General features: G+C 38.9%; 1 protein-coding gene across 1 annotated transcript in view; it reads right to left on the bottom strand.

Annotated features, from left to right (window-relative positions):
• The window catches only part of LOC149843802 (clathrin heavy chain 2-like), a 52,821-nt gene that overhangs the window by 9,504 nt on the left and 22,968 nt on the right, over positions 1-20,349 (bottom strand). The window contains exons 5-12 of the mRNA XM_090000066.1: positions 4,713-4,840; positions 3,013-3,111; positions 2,802-2,910; positions 2,548-2,627; positions 2,244-2,471; positions 2,099-2,164; positions 1,722-1,838; positions 545-742 (exon numbers count right to left, since the gene is read on the bottom strand). Of these exons, the coding sequence (XP_089856192.1) occupies positions 545-742; positions 1,722-1,838; positions 2,099-2,164; positions 2,244-2,471; positions 2,548-2,627; positions 2,802-2,910; positions 3,013-3,111; positions 4,713-4,840 (1,025 nt within the window). The remainder of the gene's footprint in view (positions 1-544; positions 743-1,721; positions 1,839-2,098; positions 2,165-2,243; positions 2,472-2,547; positions 2,628-2,801; positions 2,911-3,012; positions 3,112-4,712; positions 4,841-20,349) is intronic.

Here is a 20,349-nt window from a genome sequence, read left to right as displayed (position 1 = left end):
GACTATTTTTTCTCATGTCAAAGATATAAGACTATGATAACCATTCAACCATGCAGCTTATCACAGCCAAATAGCATACTGCAGGACATACACACGTGCAAGCACATACATATATGCATGCATGCATTTGTATGTGTATGTATGTACTCTACAAAATTTTCAGATCAAATGTAATTTGTTTCTTAATCTTGATAGTGACATAAGACATCAATTCACACTAAATAATCTTTCATATAAATACTAAAAGATCAAAAGGTATGTTATGTGCACTTTATAACCAACATAAGACTGCACAAAATCAATAATGCAATTTCATTAGGAAATCTATGAGGAGACGAACGCAAAATCTCATGAAAAATAATAACCAAAGCAACACAACAAAATAGCCGCACCTAATAACATGCAATTCACAATTAGTTCAAGGCTACAACAGAAATAGTTACACCATTCAATTTGATTTCATGTAGGGGAAACAAATACAGGAGCAAATAGCAAGGCCATCATCATTCAATTCCTACAACCAAAGAATATATTACAGTTCTACCTTCACAAGATCCCCCAGCTCTTCACTACATTCAAGTTTGTCTTCAGCCAACCAATTTTCTAGAAGATTCTTTTTATTCTGATTCACAACCAAGCGTGATAACTCCAGTGACTCGAATGCATTCAGCTTCCCTCTTGTTAATAATGTCCCAAAGTACTGCAGCAGTGGTGGAGTTTGTCCAGCTTGCACAGGAACACTCTACATTAAGAAAGAAAGAGAAACAGCAGCTTAGAAAAACAAATAAAACCTATAACAACTGCAGCACAATAACCAAAGAAAAAAAAGCAAATTTTCAGTCTGACAAGACAAAGCTGAAAGCTCTAACCAACATGCCAAAAGCATCCCAATGATGGAGCTCCCCTATCTATCAAAATAAGAAGCTACTTCCAAGTAGGGGTGGGCAACAGGCCGGCACGGCCCGCTAATGGACTGCATTGGCTAGGCCAGGCCAAAATCCCGGTTTGGGAGGCCCATGGGCCTAATCGGGCCACGCCTGGCCTATATAATATATGTTATATATAATATTATATATAGAGAGAGAGAGAGAGAGAAGTGCATCTTCCAGACCATTTATCCCCCAAACCATCCCAAACCTCTTTAAAAAACATATTTGTGCAAGTTTTTTGCTTAATACAAATTTGTAGATGTGTTTATTATTGGTTATTTACTAAAAACCATAATTTGGATCGAAACAAATTAACAAGAATTCTTGAGTTTTAGTTAATCAAGTTTTGGTGCAATATATACCATTGATTTTTTCATTGAGCTAAAAACACATCAAAACATAAAAAATGCTTAAACTAATACAAGTTTTCTACTAAATAAAGTTTACATTAAACATAAAACACATGCAAGTACATTTTCTAAAGGGGTCTGGGTGATAAATGGTCTGGAAGATACATCTCTCTCTCTCTCTCTTTATATATGTATATATATATGGGGTGGGCCGAGGCCGGCCCATGTCAGTCTGCCCGCTCCGGGCTGGGCTGAGCTCGGGCCTAATTTATAGGCCCAAGCCCAGCCTGTGGTGAGCTGGGCTGCCCATTGCCCACCTCTACTTCCAAGCTTCATTTTAACTGAATAATAACTTGTAGACTGGACTTTATGCAATTTTACAATGGTAAACATGAAAAAAAAAGAAACTTATAAATACTTCCAGAGAGAAATGATACTATACCTGAAACTTTGCTACAGTATCTGGAGTACGAAGAATTCCCTGAGGAGATTCAGCAGCAAGCTCAGCAGCCTCCTTGTACTTTGTTTGGGAAAACAACTCCTGGAATCGCTGAACAACCTGCAGCAGATACAGAGATCATTAATACCTAAAACTTTAACAAGAATGCTGATGGACAAATTATTTACAGGTCGAGATGGCAGATTACAAGCAGCAAATAGATTGTCATGACCCCCTCGCACACAATTACAGAACAAATTACACCAGCACAAGATTTTCAACAAACCCAATGGAAATGTGAAGCAATTGTTCAATCATCATAGTACATGTCCAATCCAAAATTGTGTTCAGCTATCATGTGTAGGCAGGCAAGAACTCACCAAATTTTCTGCTCCCGGAAGGTTTCCCCTTTTTGCAAGATTTACTGCCAGCTCCAAATTGTTCAACTGTAAAATATTTAGATCAGCAAATGTTTGCAATAACCATTTTTGCTCAAGGAAAAGATAAGTTTGCTTCAAAACTCACCTGACCACTGACAAAAGGAACAATTGTTGCCTCGTTAACGGTTGCAAGTAATACTTGCCCTCTCCTATTGACAGCATAAAATCCCCCAACTGATGATGCTTCTGCAGTCAAAAATATTGAATCTGGACTAATTCTATTTCTGTAAACTGCAGCAGCAGTCTCAAGATCATACACAAAAAGAAGTCCAAGCTTGGTAACCACATAGATCAGACTATATTTATGTGATATCTGAAAAATGGAAGAACATAGTTAGCATCAACGTTATTGCAACTCAAGACACATGAAAATTAAACATATAATTCACCTGCATTGAGACTGGAAAGTCGTCAGCAAAGTCTGGGGGAAAGAAAAGGTCAGCTTGCTTCTTTGTGAAGCCTGGTTTTCCTGATTAAGAAAAACGCAAATCAGCAACATAAATGAGCGAAAAAGCATTAACAAAAGTCAAAAAAGAGCTTAGATCGGTAGTATGCATGTAGAAGCTTTTTCTCTTTCACAATATTACAGTTTAGAATTTAGGTTCTAGTATGCATGTAGAGGCTCACAAATGCAAAAGCAAACCTGGTTGAGCACCAAGTTCAATAACATGCAACTTTGAAGTAATTTGGCCGGAATTCATAGTCTTTGTTGCAAAGCAAATAAGAGTGGAAGGATTTTCATGCCCAACAACCTGCGGAACAAAAAAAGGACCCCATAACATAGCAATTCAACAACATGAAGTTCCTTCTTGGAGAAGACAATAAACCAGTGGCTTTCGGTGATAGGAACCCACTTTAAAAGATGCAAATGCTGCAGCATGTGCCTCCAGTGCTTGACTACGCTGTTGATCTACAGAAAAGAGTTGCATGTTCCCCTTGACAAGTTGAGGCCTCTGGAAGAGTAAAACATAGTCAATATAACCGATGCAGTGTTCTTAATCCAAGGTTATTTGCAATAGCTAAATAAGAAAATATGTGTAATGTGTAGATTAGGCTTCTTTTATTATATTTTAAGTGCAACAAAATTCGCTGTTGGTACTTTGCCATCAAAGGCAAAATTCTTCCCTTGCTTCAAAAGTGACGAAGTCCAGGAAACTTACAGTATCTTACAGAGAGTCCACAAGGCCTCGATGTCTACAAATTGGGTTTTGGGTGCAGACAAGAGCAGGTTTATGTCCCACATTGACTTTATTTCTCAAACAGACCCATTTTAGAGGACAAAAGGGCAAAGTAGCCTACTGTCCATCAATACTTGCAAAACTGGTTTAAAAATTATGGACCAGTTTAAAAATTATGGACCACGGCTCAAGGATTCATAACAAGTTTTGAGGAGCTTATCAAATGCTCAAAGAGTTCTACAAGGAATGCATCAAGACTCACTGATTTGGGCCTAGTCCATAGCTAACTTGACCAGTGTCTGAAAACATATCTGAAAAGTTCAAGCCGAAGAAAATTTAAATAAATACACTCAAAACAAAGACCAGTCATGCCCTTCTCGATAGGGAGGCCATTCGAATGACTAGTTTCACTTTGCAAAAGGTTGGACAAATGAGTCAAGTCTGCCATTTAAAGACTTGGCCAAGTCACTCAAAACTTGATGGACTTTTGCTAGTGTTCTTAGCTTAGTGCCTTAGCAATTTTCAAGCCTTTAAAACAATTCTTTATGCTTATGCCACCCATTCAACTACATGACAAAGTTAAAGGGACATATGAGAGGGGACGGAAGGTTGTGGCTGGGGCCTTCAACTGGTTGATGTGAGGCCAGGTACCTGGATGACCCGAACTAATAAGTTTTGGTAAGGCAAAAGAATGAAGACCCAAGAAAGAATAACCAGGTTCAGAACTATTTACTCAGACTCAACCACGATCAGGTCTGGATATGAGCAACTTATAGATGCTCCAGGTGAGGTACCCAATCCGATGAAAGTATAACTTGATTTTAAAAATCATTTGATATCTGCTCCAGATCTGTTTGCAAACTTTGCATATGTTTACAGTAAAAAGTTGAAGAAAAGGGTGAGGTTTGAACTTGAAAGCAAAACACACGCTATGCCAATCTGTTTTTTATTGAAATCGTGATAAGAAATTCTACATGTATATTTGCACCAAATCTCAACTCAAGCTTAACATGGCCCGACCCGACTCCTCAATCGAATCCATTGTTAAGTTAATACAGGCATGTGAATTTGACATATAATATGTCCTATATGAGCTCCCTCATATCTGAGATGAAACCTACAAGAACCCAAACTAGAACCTGACTGTACATTATTGGTTGGATACTCAACCATTGATGGCCCTAGATGCGACAAAGGAGACACACATACCAAGGATGCACGTAGAAAGTAATAGCAAGAAAAGAGAAAAAAGGAAGCTTCGCGACAAAAAATATTAGATCTGCACATCCTTCGAAAAACTCAGCAAATTAGATGCTAAGTCACCCAAAACAACAAAAGGTGGCAAGAAAAGTAAAACTTAATTAGAAGGGATATACCTCTGGTGCACCAGGTGCAATTCCAATTAAGACAAGCCACTTTTCAGAGGGATCACACCGGTAGTTAATTATTTGATTGTTGGATAAATTAGCTGTCCGCTCAAACATCTTTATAGGCTCAGACTCCCCTGCAAGTCAGGACATAAGTACATGATGAAGAAATTACTGCTAATAAGATCAGCCACTGTAAATTTGAATGAACTCTTTGCAGCACTCAGCCTATCACACACTATGCCACAATGACACTTCACTTAACATGTGTATCCCATGTCAACATGACACACATAGTTTTGAAAACTCAGAGTCGACAATAGTGACTCAGTTGAGTCAGTCATTCAGTGAGTCAACCCAGTGAATGACACAGACTTGCACAAGACCCGGCTGAGTCAGCCAAGTTTTCATATGACTTGACCATGACTCGCCAAGTCATGTACGCTTCTGTGCAGGTGTCCTATAATGTGTATATGTTGATAATTGGCAAGATAAAATATTTGTACAAAAAAAAAGTTATGCATACATATATATTATAAAGTTTATACACATAAATACACATGCAACCACTATGATTGTCAAACCATTTATATGTATGCATATATATGTACTTGTTGACTCAATCCTTAAGCCACTGGTTTGAAAATAATGACAACACAACACTTAGACACACCGGGACACTTCATGGACAAAGTTAAACCACAGTCTTACACAGCTAACATTGTGTCATTAACTTTATCTATCTCCTTTTATGATCTTAATTACTTATTTTTTGTTTATTTGTGTTGTTTCTCTTTTAAAATGTTGATAATTACATTGCATTTCAACTTCAACTTAGCTTTATTATTTAATGTTTTAATTATAGTGATTTAGAATTTTTTGTTCAAGAGTTTGCATTGAGATGATATTCATATTTTATTGCCTTACGTTAAGAACCTGTGTGTGTGTGTGCATGGTAGTGTCTCTATGTCCTAATTTTTTTTTAATTGCTGTGTTGTACCAAGTGTATCCACATAGTGTCCTGTTCCGGCATCGGTATCCATGTGACATAGAACCTATGTCACATGGGTGCGGGTGCGGGTGCGGGTGCGGGTGCGGGTGCGGGTGCGGGGATTCGGCACTTCCAAAAAACCCGGGTGCGGGGGTGCGGCAGGGGCAAAATTGTAAATATATAGATATATATATAAGGGGGGTCCGGGGGTTCCCTCCTGCGTGGGTCCCGCTGCGCGGTCAGCGGGCAGGGGTCCAGGCAGATTCATCATAAGAAAAACCATACTCAAACTCGATAAAAACTACATGAATTAGACTCAGGCCATACAGGATAAACTACTAGTTTTTATCATATTTACATTGAGAAATTGCGAGTCTTAATCGAAACACAGGTCGGGTCTGGATCTGACATAAAATTTCACAAACTATACTGGGATTAATCGAATCTTCGAGTCTGAACCCGAATCTTGATCAGGTCTTCTTATTTATCACCATACATGACCTTATAAGGCTTGGTACGGGTCGGGTCCGGGTAAACCCGACCCGTTGATACCCCTAATCTTGACACTCAAAAGCTTCAAACAGTGTGCACAATAAATGAATAAGATAAGAAAGCTAAATCGACAGCTTCATCTTTAAATAATTCAACCCTCGGCACACTTTTCGGGTTCATCGCATACATGCTACAGGACAGGCCTAGACCGATAGGAAACAGTAGACGCCTCTCTCTCTCTCTCTCTCTCTCTCTCTCTCTCTCTCTCTCTCTCTCTCTCTCTCCATTTCGTCTGTGCGTTCAGAAGAAAAATCAGGTTAACAGAGGGAGCAAATGTTAAATGGAGGCTTCTCAAAGCCATCATGAGCAGCAGTAGCACCCGCAATGGAAATCCCACATCGAAGAAGACCAGAGCTTTCTGCCCCCTGCAAAAGCCCCTCGACTCGCATCGCCATGAGATGTGGTTCGCCTCTCTGCAGGTATTTCTTCTTCCCTTCTACCTACCTAACAATAACAAAGAAGGATAAGAAACACATCACTCGTTGGTCCAAAACTTTTCTTCATCCTTTTTGTGTTTTTGTTCCGGAATTTTTTTTTTAAAAACCCAAAAAAAAATGAACCAAAATGCCCCTGGGTGCGGTCAACGCACCCAGGGTCGGGTTGACCGCACCTGGTGCCGCACCCGCGTTGAGTCGAGTCAACGCGGGTGCGGCACCCTGCTAGCCGAATCCCTCTGACATAGCATAGAACACATTACACATGCTAAAAAATGTATATATATTGTCCTATGTAATGTAACTAGGAATAGTTCCTTTAAGTTTTTTTTGTATTTGAACTAGTCAACACATGTTGACTAGTCAACATAGGGAACCGTTGGGGTCCCAACAACTTTCTAGGGCCTCCTTCACTTGTGTATAAATATGGGGCAAAACCCCACTACAATGTAATGCATCTTGCATATGTTGAGATAAATAAAATGATTATTTTTTATCTTTTGTTTTTATTTTCCTTTAGTTGGTGTTTGTGAGTGAACGCATTTGTGATTCTTTGAGTGTTCATTTTGGTATTTTGGTAGAATTATCTTGAGTGTCCACTCCTGGTGATTGAGTGAACATCTTTGAAGGAACTCATTTCCTTACATGGTATCAGAGCTTGGTAATCAAGCTGAAATTGTGTTTTTTACATTGGGAAGCATGGCACTCCAAATTTAAAAGTGTTGAAGCTCTCTTGCAATTCTTATTCAAGTGCTACTAAGATCGTGATTGTTTTTCAAGTAATAGATTGGTGGTACTTGCATGAAAAAAGAATGTTCGTGTTCTTGATAGGTGGCATTTACTTGGTGTTGTAGTACTCGTAATTTCCACCCTTACTCTTGATCGGTGGTGTTTGCATGGTGGTGAATAGGGATGGCAGTGGACCGGGGGAAAGCGGGGCCTCGCCTCGCCCCGTTTGGACCGGGGATGAAGGGTATGAAACGGGGATGGAGGCAGGGACGAAGGTTTAAATCGATCCCCGTTCGGGGATGGAGGCAGGGACGAAGGTTTAAATCGATCCCCGTTCGGGGATGGAGGCGGGGATGGACGTACCCTTTTCCCCACCCCGCCCCGCCTCATCCCCGTTTGAACCGGGGATGGAGGACATGATGAAGGCGGGGGTGGAGGTTAAAATCCATCCCCGTCGGGGATGGAGGTTCTAATCTTGAGGCAGGGCGGGGTGGAGACCTTGTCCCCCGCCCCGCCCCGCCCCGCCCCACTGCCATCCTTAGTGGTGAAGTGCTCGTAATTTTCACCTTTGCTCTTGTTTTTTCTTCTCTAGTCTTTTTTCTTTATCTTTACCTTTGTAAAATTGATGACAATAAAAATGTCATCATAAAATCCATCAAGCTCAATGATTCAAACCATCTAACATGGGCTTCAATTATGAAACATCTCATATAGAAAAAAGAAACGTGGGGATTAGTGGATGGGACTGATTCGGAACCCAAACTAATCCTTACCAAAGTAAAATGTGAGAAAGAAGTACTTCTTATAGAGGTTAAAAAAAAATAAGGCAATGACCACTTATGAGAAGAAGTAGAAAGAAAGAAGAATAGAACATGCCAAGATTATGTCTTGGCTCATTAATAGCATTGACATTAAAAAGTGTCCAAAGTCTTGCTAAATTTGAACATCCAAACAATACATGGGATTATCCTAGAAGAGTGTATTATCTTAAAGATATTGCACATGTGTGCAACTTGTAAGATAAGATACGAAATATGGTTCAAAGAGACAAAAGCATTAAAGAATACTATAATGGTTTGTTCGAACTATGAGAGAAGTTGACTCTTCTTAAACCAAAGTGGCATTATCCGAAAGTCATAAAACTCTGTCAAAATCAAATAGACGCCAAACACTTTTACCAATTTATTAATGGGTTGAGATAGGAGTTTGAATCTACCAAATCCACTCTTCCTTATCAAGGAAAAGTCTCTCGATAGAAGACACTATAGAAGAATTAAGCATGGAGGAGAATAGGCTTAAAAAGCAAATCTCTAAGAGTGATGATGACTCGGTTCTAGCCGTATCTAGACCGAAAAATTATGTTCATACCTACAAACCATCACACTATGGAAGGCCAAATGATGAGAAGCAAAGCAATGAGTATGAAAGAAAGAAAGTTATTTGCTACTGTAAGAAGATGCAACCCACAATCTGAATCCTCAAATGATTCTCACAAAAGATCTCCCACAAGAACCATAAAGGTTCATAAGCAAAGCTCACTCACGAGAATCAATAAGATTCATAAAAACACCACCCAAAAAAGAATGCAAATATAATTTCATTCAAGTGGGATATAACCTTTACAATGGGGGTGAGACCCATATTTATACAAGTAATAAAGAAGAGGGAGAGGGAGTCATTGGGAGCCCAACGACTATCTTAGTGTTTTATGCTTTTTCACTTAGTCAAAAAGGCATAAAGCCTATTATATGTCCAAAAAGTAAAAAATGATGCTTTATGCTTTTTGACTTAGTCAAAAAGGCATAAAGCCTATTACATGTCCAAAACTGAAAAAAAGAAAGCTAACTAAACTAAAAAGATAAACTAAACTAAAAAGATAAGATTACATATGATAGTGGTATATTACATATGAGATTAGCTATGATATTACAATTTTAACACACTCTCTCAAACTTTCGGAACTTACGATTGAACAACCGAAAGTTTGTCTAAGAGAAAATGAAATCAGAGAGCAACGAGAGGTTTAGTAAAGAAGTCTGTCAGTTGATATTCTGATGAGACATATGGAAGATCAATGGTATCGTGTAGAAATTTCTCTCATACTTAGTGACAATCTATCTCGATATGCTTAGTCATTTCATGGAATGTCCAGTTGCTAGCAATGTAAATAGAACTTTTATTGTCGCAGCATAGTTGTGATGCATCCATACTCATAACACCCATATCTTGAAGTAATCGCCTTAACCAGACTACTTCCATGGTAGTCGTAGTCATGGCTCTGTACTCAGCTTCAGTTGAAGAAAGAGAGACATTTTGTTGCTTCTTGCACCTCCAAGAAATCAATGATTCTCCTAAAAACACACAAAGTCCAGTAGTTGCGTTGATCATTAGGGTCATCTCACCAATCTGCATCAGTATAAGCAGTTAATTCTAATGAAGAAGCAGACAAGAAAAGTCCTCGAAAGATAAAAGTTTTAAGATATTTAATAATGTGTAACACAACTCCCATATGGACAATGGTAGGAGCATGTTGGAACTGACTTATTATGTGGACAGCATATGCAATGTCAGGTCTTGTGATGGAGAGGTAAGATAATGCCCCAACAAGTTGTTTGTAAGGTGTTGGGTCCTCAAGCGGTTCTCCATCGTCAATCTTCATTTTAATATTCACAACTTTAGGAGTGTCAACATGTTTTTCATCTGTAATTTCAGACCTGTCAACAATATCAAAAGAAAATTTGGATTGACTTAGTAAATAACCTCTAGGAGAATAAGTCACTTCGATAGCAAGAAAAAAAATTAAAAATTTTAAATCACTCATTTCAAAGTTGTCTTTGAGAATTTTTTTGATATTGTCAACTCTCTGTTTATCACTTTCAGTGATGATCATGTCGTCCACATAAAGAATAATAATAATAATACCTGTGTTAGATTTCTTAATAAACAAAGTTGTGTCAGTAAGACAAAATTGAAAACCAAAATCAAGCATAACTTGATCGAATTTATCATATTAAGCCTTTGGGGCTTTCTTAAAACCATACAAAGCTTTATATAAACGAACGGCTTTTCCTTGAGGAATCTTAATACCAGGTGATGGTTTCATATACACTTCTTCAGCTAGGCTCCCATTAAGAAATGCATTTTTGACATCCATCTGAAAAATATGTCATTTCTTTATCGAAGCAAGAGCTATTGAGGTTCTTATGGTGGTCATTCTAGCGACTAGTGCAAAAGTCTCTTCATAGTCTATTCCATACTCTTGAGAATAGCCTTTGGCAACTAGTCGTACTTTAAACCTTTCAAGAGTGCCATCACTCTTAGTTTTAACTTTGTATACCCATAGACATCCTATGGGCTTTTTTCCTAGTGGAATATCTTGAACAGTCCATGTATTTGCCTTTTTTAAAGCATCTAACTCTTTTGTTAGGGCTTTGACCCATTCTGATTGTTCTTTTGTTGAATCATAATTAGATGGTTCTATGTAGGAATGTAATAAGGAAATATATGCTTGATGTTTTGGTGAAAAAGACTTATAGGATACAAATTTTTTGGGCACTTTTGACAACCTAGAAGATTTTCTTGTTTCTATTTGATCCTGTGCTTTAGAATATTTTTCTAGAGCACAAGGTTGCTCTAGATTACTTCGTCTGAAATATTGAATACAATCTGGGTTATTATGAGATGGTTTGGTGCTTACAATATCATTTTGATCTTCTTGATCAACTTCACCTGCATTAATCTTTGGAACTAAGTCCAATAAGAAAGAGTATTCATCTACTTCTCTAGAATTCTTAATTTTAAAAGAACTCTCATTTTCTAAGAATGATACATTTCGTGATACATATAACTTTCTAGTTTTGAGATCAAGGCATCTATAACTTTTTTTATGGTTTGCATAACCAAGAAACGCACATGGAATAGCACGAGAGAAAAGTTTGTCATTCTTGTTAGAAAAAACAAAACATTTGCAACCAAATACCCTTAATCTTGAATAATCTAAAAGTTGTTTGAAAAGTTTTTCCACAGGTGATATATTGTTTAACAAAGATGATGGCATTTTATTAATGAGATATACTGTGGAGTATATGGGCATAATCTTTGATGTGTAATGCCATATAAATTTAAATAATCGTAGAATTCTTTTGATATATATTCTCCCCCTGAATCAGTGCAAAAATTTAAAATATCATTTTTAAATTGGTTCTTGACCAGATTATGAAATATTTAAAAATGAAAAAATACTTCAGATTTATGTTTGAAAAAATAAATTCAAGTATGCCTTGTAAAGTCATCTACGAAAATGATATAGTACGAAAAACCTTCTGATATGACAGGTGCAAGACCCCACATATCTGAATGTACTAACTCAAGAGGTCGAGTAGAGACAAAAAAATTTTCTTGAAAGGGTAATCTCTTCATTTTTTCCAAGAATACATTTTTCACACTTGAATGTCTCAGAATTACAAAAAAACATATTTGGAAGAAAATGAATCTTGGATATGCTAGGATGATCAAGTCTCTTGTGCCATATATCCAAGTCCATTTTTTGAACATTACAACATAAAGTATTCTTGAAAATTTCCAAAAAATCCATGTAGTATAGGTCTCATTCTCTAATGGCCTTCCCCAATCAGCTTCTTTGACTGGTGATCCTACACTCGGTAACTACGAGAGGAGAAGGAAACGTTATATCCATGGTCATATAATTGGGAAACAGACAAGAGATTGAGGTTTGATTTGGGAATATACCTAATTTGTGAAATAAAAAAATTGAGTTTTGAGAAATATTTTCAATTTTTCTTATCCATTTGATTTTTAATGATGTTCCATCAACAGTAAAAACATTTGACCCTTTTGAGTTATGACATTCAAATAACATATTAATATTTGGGGCCATTTGAAAAGAAGCACATGAGTTAAGAAGCCATAGAGACTTACCTGGATCGAAAGTGCTAACTGAAGAGACTGCGACTCCAGTAGATGAAGATGCTCCCTTGAGTAGAGGTTGAAGCGCTTCCACCATTGTGCTAAGACATACTTTCAATAGAAGATTCATTTGACTCTTGTGGAGGTCCGACTGAGGCAACCTTTTTCTCATAAGGTCTCTTCAATTTTGGACATTGAGTTTTTACATGTCCTGGTTCCCGACAATAATAACAAATGATTTTTCTTTTCTCAAAGTCATTCCCTTGTCTTTCATCATTTCCCCTTCCATAGGGGGTTTGTAAGTTCTAACATAGTTTCCTGGTTTTGACACGGCTAAAACAGAGTCATCATCACACTTGGTAATTCTACTCTTGAGTCTATTTTCTTCCATACTTAGTTCTTCTATTGTGTCTTCTATTGAAGACACATTTCCACGGTGGAGAAAAAGAGACTTGGTGGCTATGTCACAGGGACTCGGCAAAGCAGGTGCCGCACCCGCGTCGACGCGACTCGACGCGGGTGCGCGTGCGGGTGCGGCACCGGGTGCGGTCAACACGACCCTGGGTGCGGTCAACACACCCAGGGTCATTTTGATACATTTTTTTGATTTTTTTTTTTTAGTTTGCCCTATGAAATGGTACAAGGGTGATTCTTTGGACAAATCAGAGGTGCCGGAAAAATGCAAAGGGTGTTTTGGAAGGGGTGTTGTTTTAGAGTTGATACCTGGGGATTTGAAGGCAATAGGAAAAGGTTGCAGAGTCATTGTTGCAGTAGCTCCTGCTGCAACTGCACCACCGGGGACATCGTATAAATCGCTCAACCTGCCCTCACTGTTATAAAAGGTTGGGTTGTTGTCACAACGGGAGAAGGGAGGCATCCTAAAGGGGAACGCGTCGGTGCGAGACAGCTTTTGAGGCGCCGGACTAATACCTTCCCTCTCTTCAGCTCTCCTTTGAAGCCACCAACCTAAAGGGAATCATTCACGGCCAAGGCTGTTGCTGCTGCGCCTGCAAAGCTCCCTGCTGTGCCTGCGCTACTACTGCCCGTCTCTGATGCGCAACCAATCACCCCCCATGCTTCCAACATTCGGCCTTTGGGACAAATTAGTAAAGCTAACGTTGCTGCCCCTTATTACTTCAAATCACATCACATTAACCCTTTACATGTCTCGAGTGTTGCACCCAACCAAGGTTGGGGACTCTAACCAAAGTTCCTTCACTTGATGCACTAACTAATTGCCCCCAACTAGTCTCCCCTCCACTTCCAGAAGGAAAAAGCGCAAAACACAAAATCCCCTCCACTTCACGTGATGCACTGACATTTATTATATGTCATAAAGAACTGACATATCTTATTATATGTCATAAAGAAATCTAAAAATGTAAAAGTAGAAAAGATGGCTGGAGGCGGTACAATCCCTATTGTGGGTAATAAGATATAGAACGGCCTTGCCCAGGACCCACGTCGAGGGAACCCGGACCCCTTATATATATATATATATATATATATATATATATATATATATATATATATATATATATATATATATTTTTTTTTTTTTTTTTTTGCCGCACCCCCGCACCCAGGTTTTTTGGAAGTGCCGAATCCCCGCACCCGCACCCGCACCCATGTGACTTAGCTTGGTGGATTCAAATTTCGATCTTAATCCACTAATAAATTAAAAAAAATGTTCCGCATTTATTTGGTTTTGGCGGAGTTCTATATCTTGTGGGCAATGCCACTTTGGTTTAAGAAGAGCTAACTCTTCCCATAATTCCGACAAGCCATTGTAGTATTATCTAATACTCTTGTCTCCTTAACCATATTTCTAACTCTGATTTGTAGATTGCACGCATGTGCAATATCTTTAAGAGAATACATTCTCTTAAGGTAATCTCATGCATTATTTGCATGCTCAAACTTTGCAAGGCTTGAGTATTTCTTTATGTGGACACTTGTTATGAGCCAAGACATGATCTTGGCATGTCCCATTCTTCATTCCTTCCATTTTTTTTCGTAAGTGGAGATGACTTTAATTCTTTCTACATCCGTGAGAGGTATTTATTTTTCTCCTTCATCTTTTGTAAGGATTAGGGTAGGTTTCACATCGGTCTTGTTGAGAATAGGTGGTTTTAAGTAAAGTTATTTTATAGTAAGATGCCATTAGTATTTTAGTTTTTATAATTGGGGCTTTATTGTAATTATGCTTCTTAAGCCTCTCTCTATTTAACATAGAGAGAGGCCCTAATATCGAAATGATGTTATGAGTTTTTGTGCAGCTCTCTCTCTCTCTCTCTCTCTCTCTCTCTCTCTCTCTCTCTCTCTCTCTCTCTCTCTCTCTCTCTCTCTCTCTCTCTCTAGGTCTCGGGTTATCTTCTACATGGTATCAGAGCGCAGCCGATCGTGGGAGCGTGATCGACTGTGACGTGGGAACGTGATCGATGCTCAGCTGATCGTGATCGACTGTGACGTGGGATATTTTTTTTTATCGAGCGTGATCAAAGCTCGACGTGATCGAGTGGGATCAAGGCTCGGTCGATAGTGAAGGTCATCTTGATCGTGATTACATCTTGATCGTGATCAAACTCCTATCCCATGAGTAAAAAGAAATCAATACCTAATCATGTCAGCGATGAAAATTAATTTTTTTTTATCTGATGACAGATCTGGTCATGCTACTAGTCGTGGATGCTTGCTGTGGGTTCGCAGCTCTTTGTTTTTATTGTTTCGTGAATACCTACTGCCTCGGTGGTATCTCCTGTCGTAAGTCTCGTGACTACCTGTTGGGAGTTTGATTGTTTTTGGTATAGTTTACACTGAACATGTCGTGTGCGATATTGATATCGTTGCTGGTGGGAGTTTGATTGTTGTTGGTACAATCTACTCCGGATATCGTTGCTGTGATTCTATATATGGTTGGGGCCCTGTCTTGTTTATCTGGATATTGTTGTTGTGGGAGTTTGATTGTTGTTGGTATAATCTACTCCGGATATCGTTGCTGTGGGGAGCATCCAACACGTAGTGGGCTGCTCGTGAGAAGAAAAAATACATGACTCATTGTCGAACTGTATATGTCGGGGGAGCTGCCCCTGTTATGAAAAAAAAAATTTTTTTGCTGCATATGCAGAAGTCATGTTAGTTGTGATTCACTGACGTGCTGAATTATTTTTCTGTTTGCGGGCTGCTGCTCACTACTGTCGTGGAATTTTTTTTTGTTGTTCGTAAGTGAACAACTGCTGCTTGGAATATCAGTTGGTGTGTGAGTGTAACACACGGGTTTCCCTGTTTTAGCTTGGAGACTGTCCGTTTTTAAAAAAAAAACCAGAAGTATGGCTGAAACTTCGAAATGTGATTCAAAATTGGAGCATATTGGAGAATATAAGGCATTTGCCAATCCATTTTCATATGGCTCGTCTGTAAGGCTAAATGAAACTAACTATGCCAGGTGGTCCAGAACATTTATGATGTCGGTATCTGGACATCGTCGAAAACATATCTTGTTGGAAGATGAACCCACTGAAAAGGTGGGAAAATATGTTACCTGGGATGAAGATAATGACATAGTTATGTCATGGATTATGAATAGTGTCGAACCCCATATTGCAGATGGTTTAATTTATTATAATACAGCCAAGCAGATGTGGGATAATCTTCGAGATACATACTCACAAGAGACTAATGTGAGTCGTATCCTACAAGTTGAACAGGAAATATACAATTTACAGCAGGGAGATCAAACCTTGGCCCAATACTATGCCTCAGTAAAAGCTGCTTTTGAAAGACTGAATGCTCACAAACCACTCTGTTGTTCAAAACAAAAAGATCATCAAGAACAAACTATGGTTGTTAGGTTTCTTACAGGTTTATCTTCAGAATTTTCTGTTGCAAAAGTCCAAATGTTGACTGGTTCGGATGTACCTACTCTTGCTGAGGCATATAACCGTCTAAGCAGACTTGCTATATCTCTTCCACATTCTCAGCCTGTGACTCAGTCATCTGCCTTGTCTCATCTGGTTATGGACGTGAAAATCTTCAGAACATCAGAGGACGAGGTCGTGGACGAGGTGTGGGAGGCAGAGAAAAGCTTCAATGTACATTCTGTGAAAAATCTGGACATTTAGAAGATCGTTGCTGGGATAAGCATGGTCGATCAACACCAACCTCCTCTTCATCAAAGTCATATGCTCCTAAAGCTAATACTACTACTCTCGAGGTAACAAAGGCACAAGAAAATATCTCTACAAGTGACAGTAGTATAACTCTCAGTCGTGCTGAATATGATGAGCTGATAGCTCTTCGTCCTTTGAGTTCTACTTCTCATGTTGCTGGTGTTGCCTATTCAACCGGGAATCTTCTTCATCCGACTGACCGCAAGTGGATTATTGATTCTGGTGCATCCAGACATTTATGTGGCAATTCCCTTGCTTTTTCAAATCTAAAGGATATTAAGGCTCAGCTTGGAGTCTCATTAGCGGATGGGAGTACCTCCCCGGTTGTTGGTTAGGGAAATATTTCTATATCCTCCTCATTACAGTTGAAAAATGCTCTTCATGCTCCAAAATTTCCTCAAAGTTTACTTTATGTTAGTTGCCTTGTAAAAGAACAACACTGTAGAGTAATATTTGATCCAATGGGTTGTCATTTTCAGGATTTGCTGACGGGGAAGAAGATTGGTGGAGGCTATGAAGAAAATGGAATCTACTACTTACATCATCCAATGGGTACTGTTCATGCTGCAGTGGAACATTCATTTAGTCCTGTTCAGTGGCATCGTCGTCTTGGCCATCCTTCATTGTCAAAGTTTCGTTCGGTCTTTCCTCAGATTCCCTCCACCACATCATTTCAGTGTGAAGCATGTCAGCTGGGCAAGCATCATCGAAGTTCGTTTCCTTCGAGTCAGAGTCAGTCTAGTAATAAAGTCTTTGAACTTCTTCATGCAGATGTATGGGGTCCTAGTAAGATTCCTACTAGGACTCAATGTCGATACTATTTAGTTATTGTTGATGATTTCTCTAAGTTGTCATGGGTGTTTTTAATAAAGGAACGATCTGATGTTCCAAATATTATCAAATCTTTAATTCTTGAAATAAAAACTCAGTTTGAATCTACTGTCAAGATTGTTCGCACTGACAATGCTCTCGAGTTTAAATCAAAAGGTCTGTTACAATTTTACCAAGATAATGGCATCCAACCCCAAACTTCTTGTGCTTATTCATCTCAACAAAATGGGGTGGCTGAGCGAAAACATCATCACCTACTTGATGTTGCCAGGACCATTATGATTCAATCAAATGTTCTTGCAGCATACTGGGGAGATGCAATTACAACTGCTTGCTATCTGATCAACCGCAGGTCCTCCTCTTTTGTGGGTGATCAAATTCCAATTCATATCCTAAAACCCAATACCCCTCTCTTCTCCCTCTCGCCCAAAGTGTTTGGATGTGTTTGTTTTGTACACAAACTTGGCCCTTACCGTGATAAATTAGTTGCTCAAGCTACAAAATGCATATTTATAGGTTATCCCAAAAATCAAAAGGGATATCGATGTTATGATCCTACTTCTCGCCGAGAGTATATTAGTGCGGATGTATCTTTCTTGGAATCCACTCCATATTACTCTAATACCGGTTCTCCGCTGCAGGTTGATCCAGCTGAGTCTTGTCCATTACCTATACCTCCTTTTCCCTTGGAATCCGTGCCCTCATTCCAGAACCACACTTCATCCTCTTCCAGATTTCATAATCCTCCATTGGTATATGTGCGTAGAGATCCACCTCCGCAAGTGCCTCCATCTTCTTATTCTCCTGAGGTAAGTTCTACTGACAATAATGATCTTCATGATGATGATAACAGGCCGATTGCTCTACGAAAGGGGACAAGACAATGTACCTTATATCCCATATCTTATTTTATCTCCGAAGACAGAATTGGCAATCAGATGAAATCTTTTATTTGAACTTTATCTGCTGAAATTATTCCTCTGAACTATCAGCAGGCAGAGCTTGATACTCGCTGGAAGCTGGCTATGCAAGAAGAAATGGATGCCTTAATATCTCAGCATACTTGGGATCTAGTTGATTCCCCAGCAAATGCTGACATTGTTGGATGTAAATGGGTATATACGATAAAGTACAAATCTGATGGTTCAATTGAACGGTACAAGGCCAGATTAGTAGCCAAAGGGTATACTCAGACATATGGTATTGATTTCTTTGAAACTTTTTCTCCTACTGCACGGATGGGTACCATTCGTCTTGTTCTCTCAGTAGCTGTTCAGCATGGGTGGAGCCTGTACCAATTAGATGTGAAAAATGCATTTCTATATGGAGACTTATCTGAGACTGTTTACATGCAACAACCTCCAGGATTCGAGGTTGAGGGGGAGTGTCAGAAGGTGTGTAGATTGAAAAAGGCAATTTATGGCTTGAAACAAAGTCCTCGTGTATGGTTTCAGAAGCTGTTTGAAGTGATGTCATGTTTTGGCTTTAATAGGTCAGCAGCAGATCATACACTATTCATAAAGAAAACTAGCTCTGGCATAGTTGTTATGGTTGTATATGTGGATGACATCATTCTTACAGGTGATGATGTGAAAGCTATTGAAGCCACAAAGGATCATCTTCAAAAACACTTTGTTACAAAAGACCTTGGTTCACTCAGGTATTTTCTGGGTATAGAAGTTGCCAGGAGCCGTGAAGGGATGGTTTTGTCTCAACGGAAGTATGTTCTTGACTTATTAAAGGAAACAGGAATGTTGGGAGCTAGGAAACAGGAATGTTTGAAGAAGGGTCAAAACTGGTTGATAGCAAGAGCTATCGCTCCCTAGTTGGGAAACTATTGTATGTAACTGTGACCAGGCCGGATATTGCTTTAGCAGTAAGTAAAGTCAGTCAGTTTATGGACAAACCAACTGAGGTACACTGGAATGCAGCTATTATGATTCTCAGATATCTAAAATCTTCTCCTGGAAAGGGGTTATTGTTCAAGAAAGGTGGAACTCTGGATATAGTGGCCTATTCTGATGCTGACTATACAGGGTCTGTAGTAGATAGAAAATCTACCACAGGATTTTGTGTGTTCCTGGGAGACAACTTGATCTCTTGGAGAAATAAGAAGCAAAATGTGGTTTCTAGGTCGAGTGCAGAATCAGAATATCGGGCTATGGCCCAAACAGCTGCTGAATTGATGTGGGTTCGTACTGTTCTTCTTGATCTTCAAGTGAAGGTTTCCTCTCCCATGACCATGATGTGCGATAACAAAGCTGCAACATATATAGCAAACAATCATGTATTTCATGAGAGAACAAAGCACATTGAGGTTGATTGCCACTATGTAAGGGATATGGTTCAAGCGGGTCATATCACTACCAAATATCTAAAGTCGGAAGACCAAGTTGCAGATATGTTCACAAAACCTCTTGCTAGACCAAATTTTTCAAAATGTTGTGACAAGCTGAGCATGATTGATATCTATGCTCCAGCTTGAGGGGGAGTGTTGAGAATAGGTGGTTTTAAGTAAAGTTATTTTATAGTAAGATGCCATTAGTATTTTAGTTTTTATAATTGGGGCTTTATTGTAATTATGCTTCTTAAGCCTCTCTCTATTTAACATAGAGAGAGGCCCTAATATCGAAATGATGTTCTGAGTTTTTGTGCAGCCGTCTCTCTCTCTCTCTCTCTCTCTCTCTCTCTCTCTCTCTCTCTCTCTCTCTCTCTCTCTCTCTCTCTCTTCTCTCTCTAGGTCTCGGGTTATCTTCTACAGGTCTCATCTACTAATCCCCATATAAGATGCTTTATGATTGAAGCCCATGTGACATAATTGAAATCGGTGAGTTTGATGGGCTTAATGGTGACATTATCATTGTCATCCATTTTACAATTTTTGGGAAGAAAGAGATAAAGAGGAGAAAAAAGAGATCAAATGCAAGAAAAAAGAAATAAAGATGAGGATACTCTACCACAAACGATGAGTACAAGTATTCCTCCAAACTTTCACACGATCACAACTTCAAAGG

The sequence above is a fragment of the Nuphar pumila genome, chromosome 3 (genome assembly GCF_984573655.1).
Source record: "Nuphar pumila chromosome 3, dmNupPumi1.hap1.1, whole genome shotgun sequence".
Classification (NCBI taxonomy): domain Eukaryota; kingdom Viridiplantae; phylum Streptophyta; class Magnoliopsida; order Nymphaeales; family Nymphaeaceae; genus Nuphar; species Nuphar pumila.
This window is presented reverse-complemented; position numbering and strand designations above follow the sequence as displayed.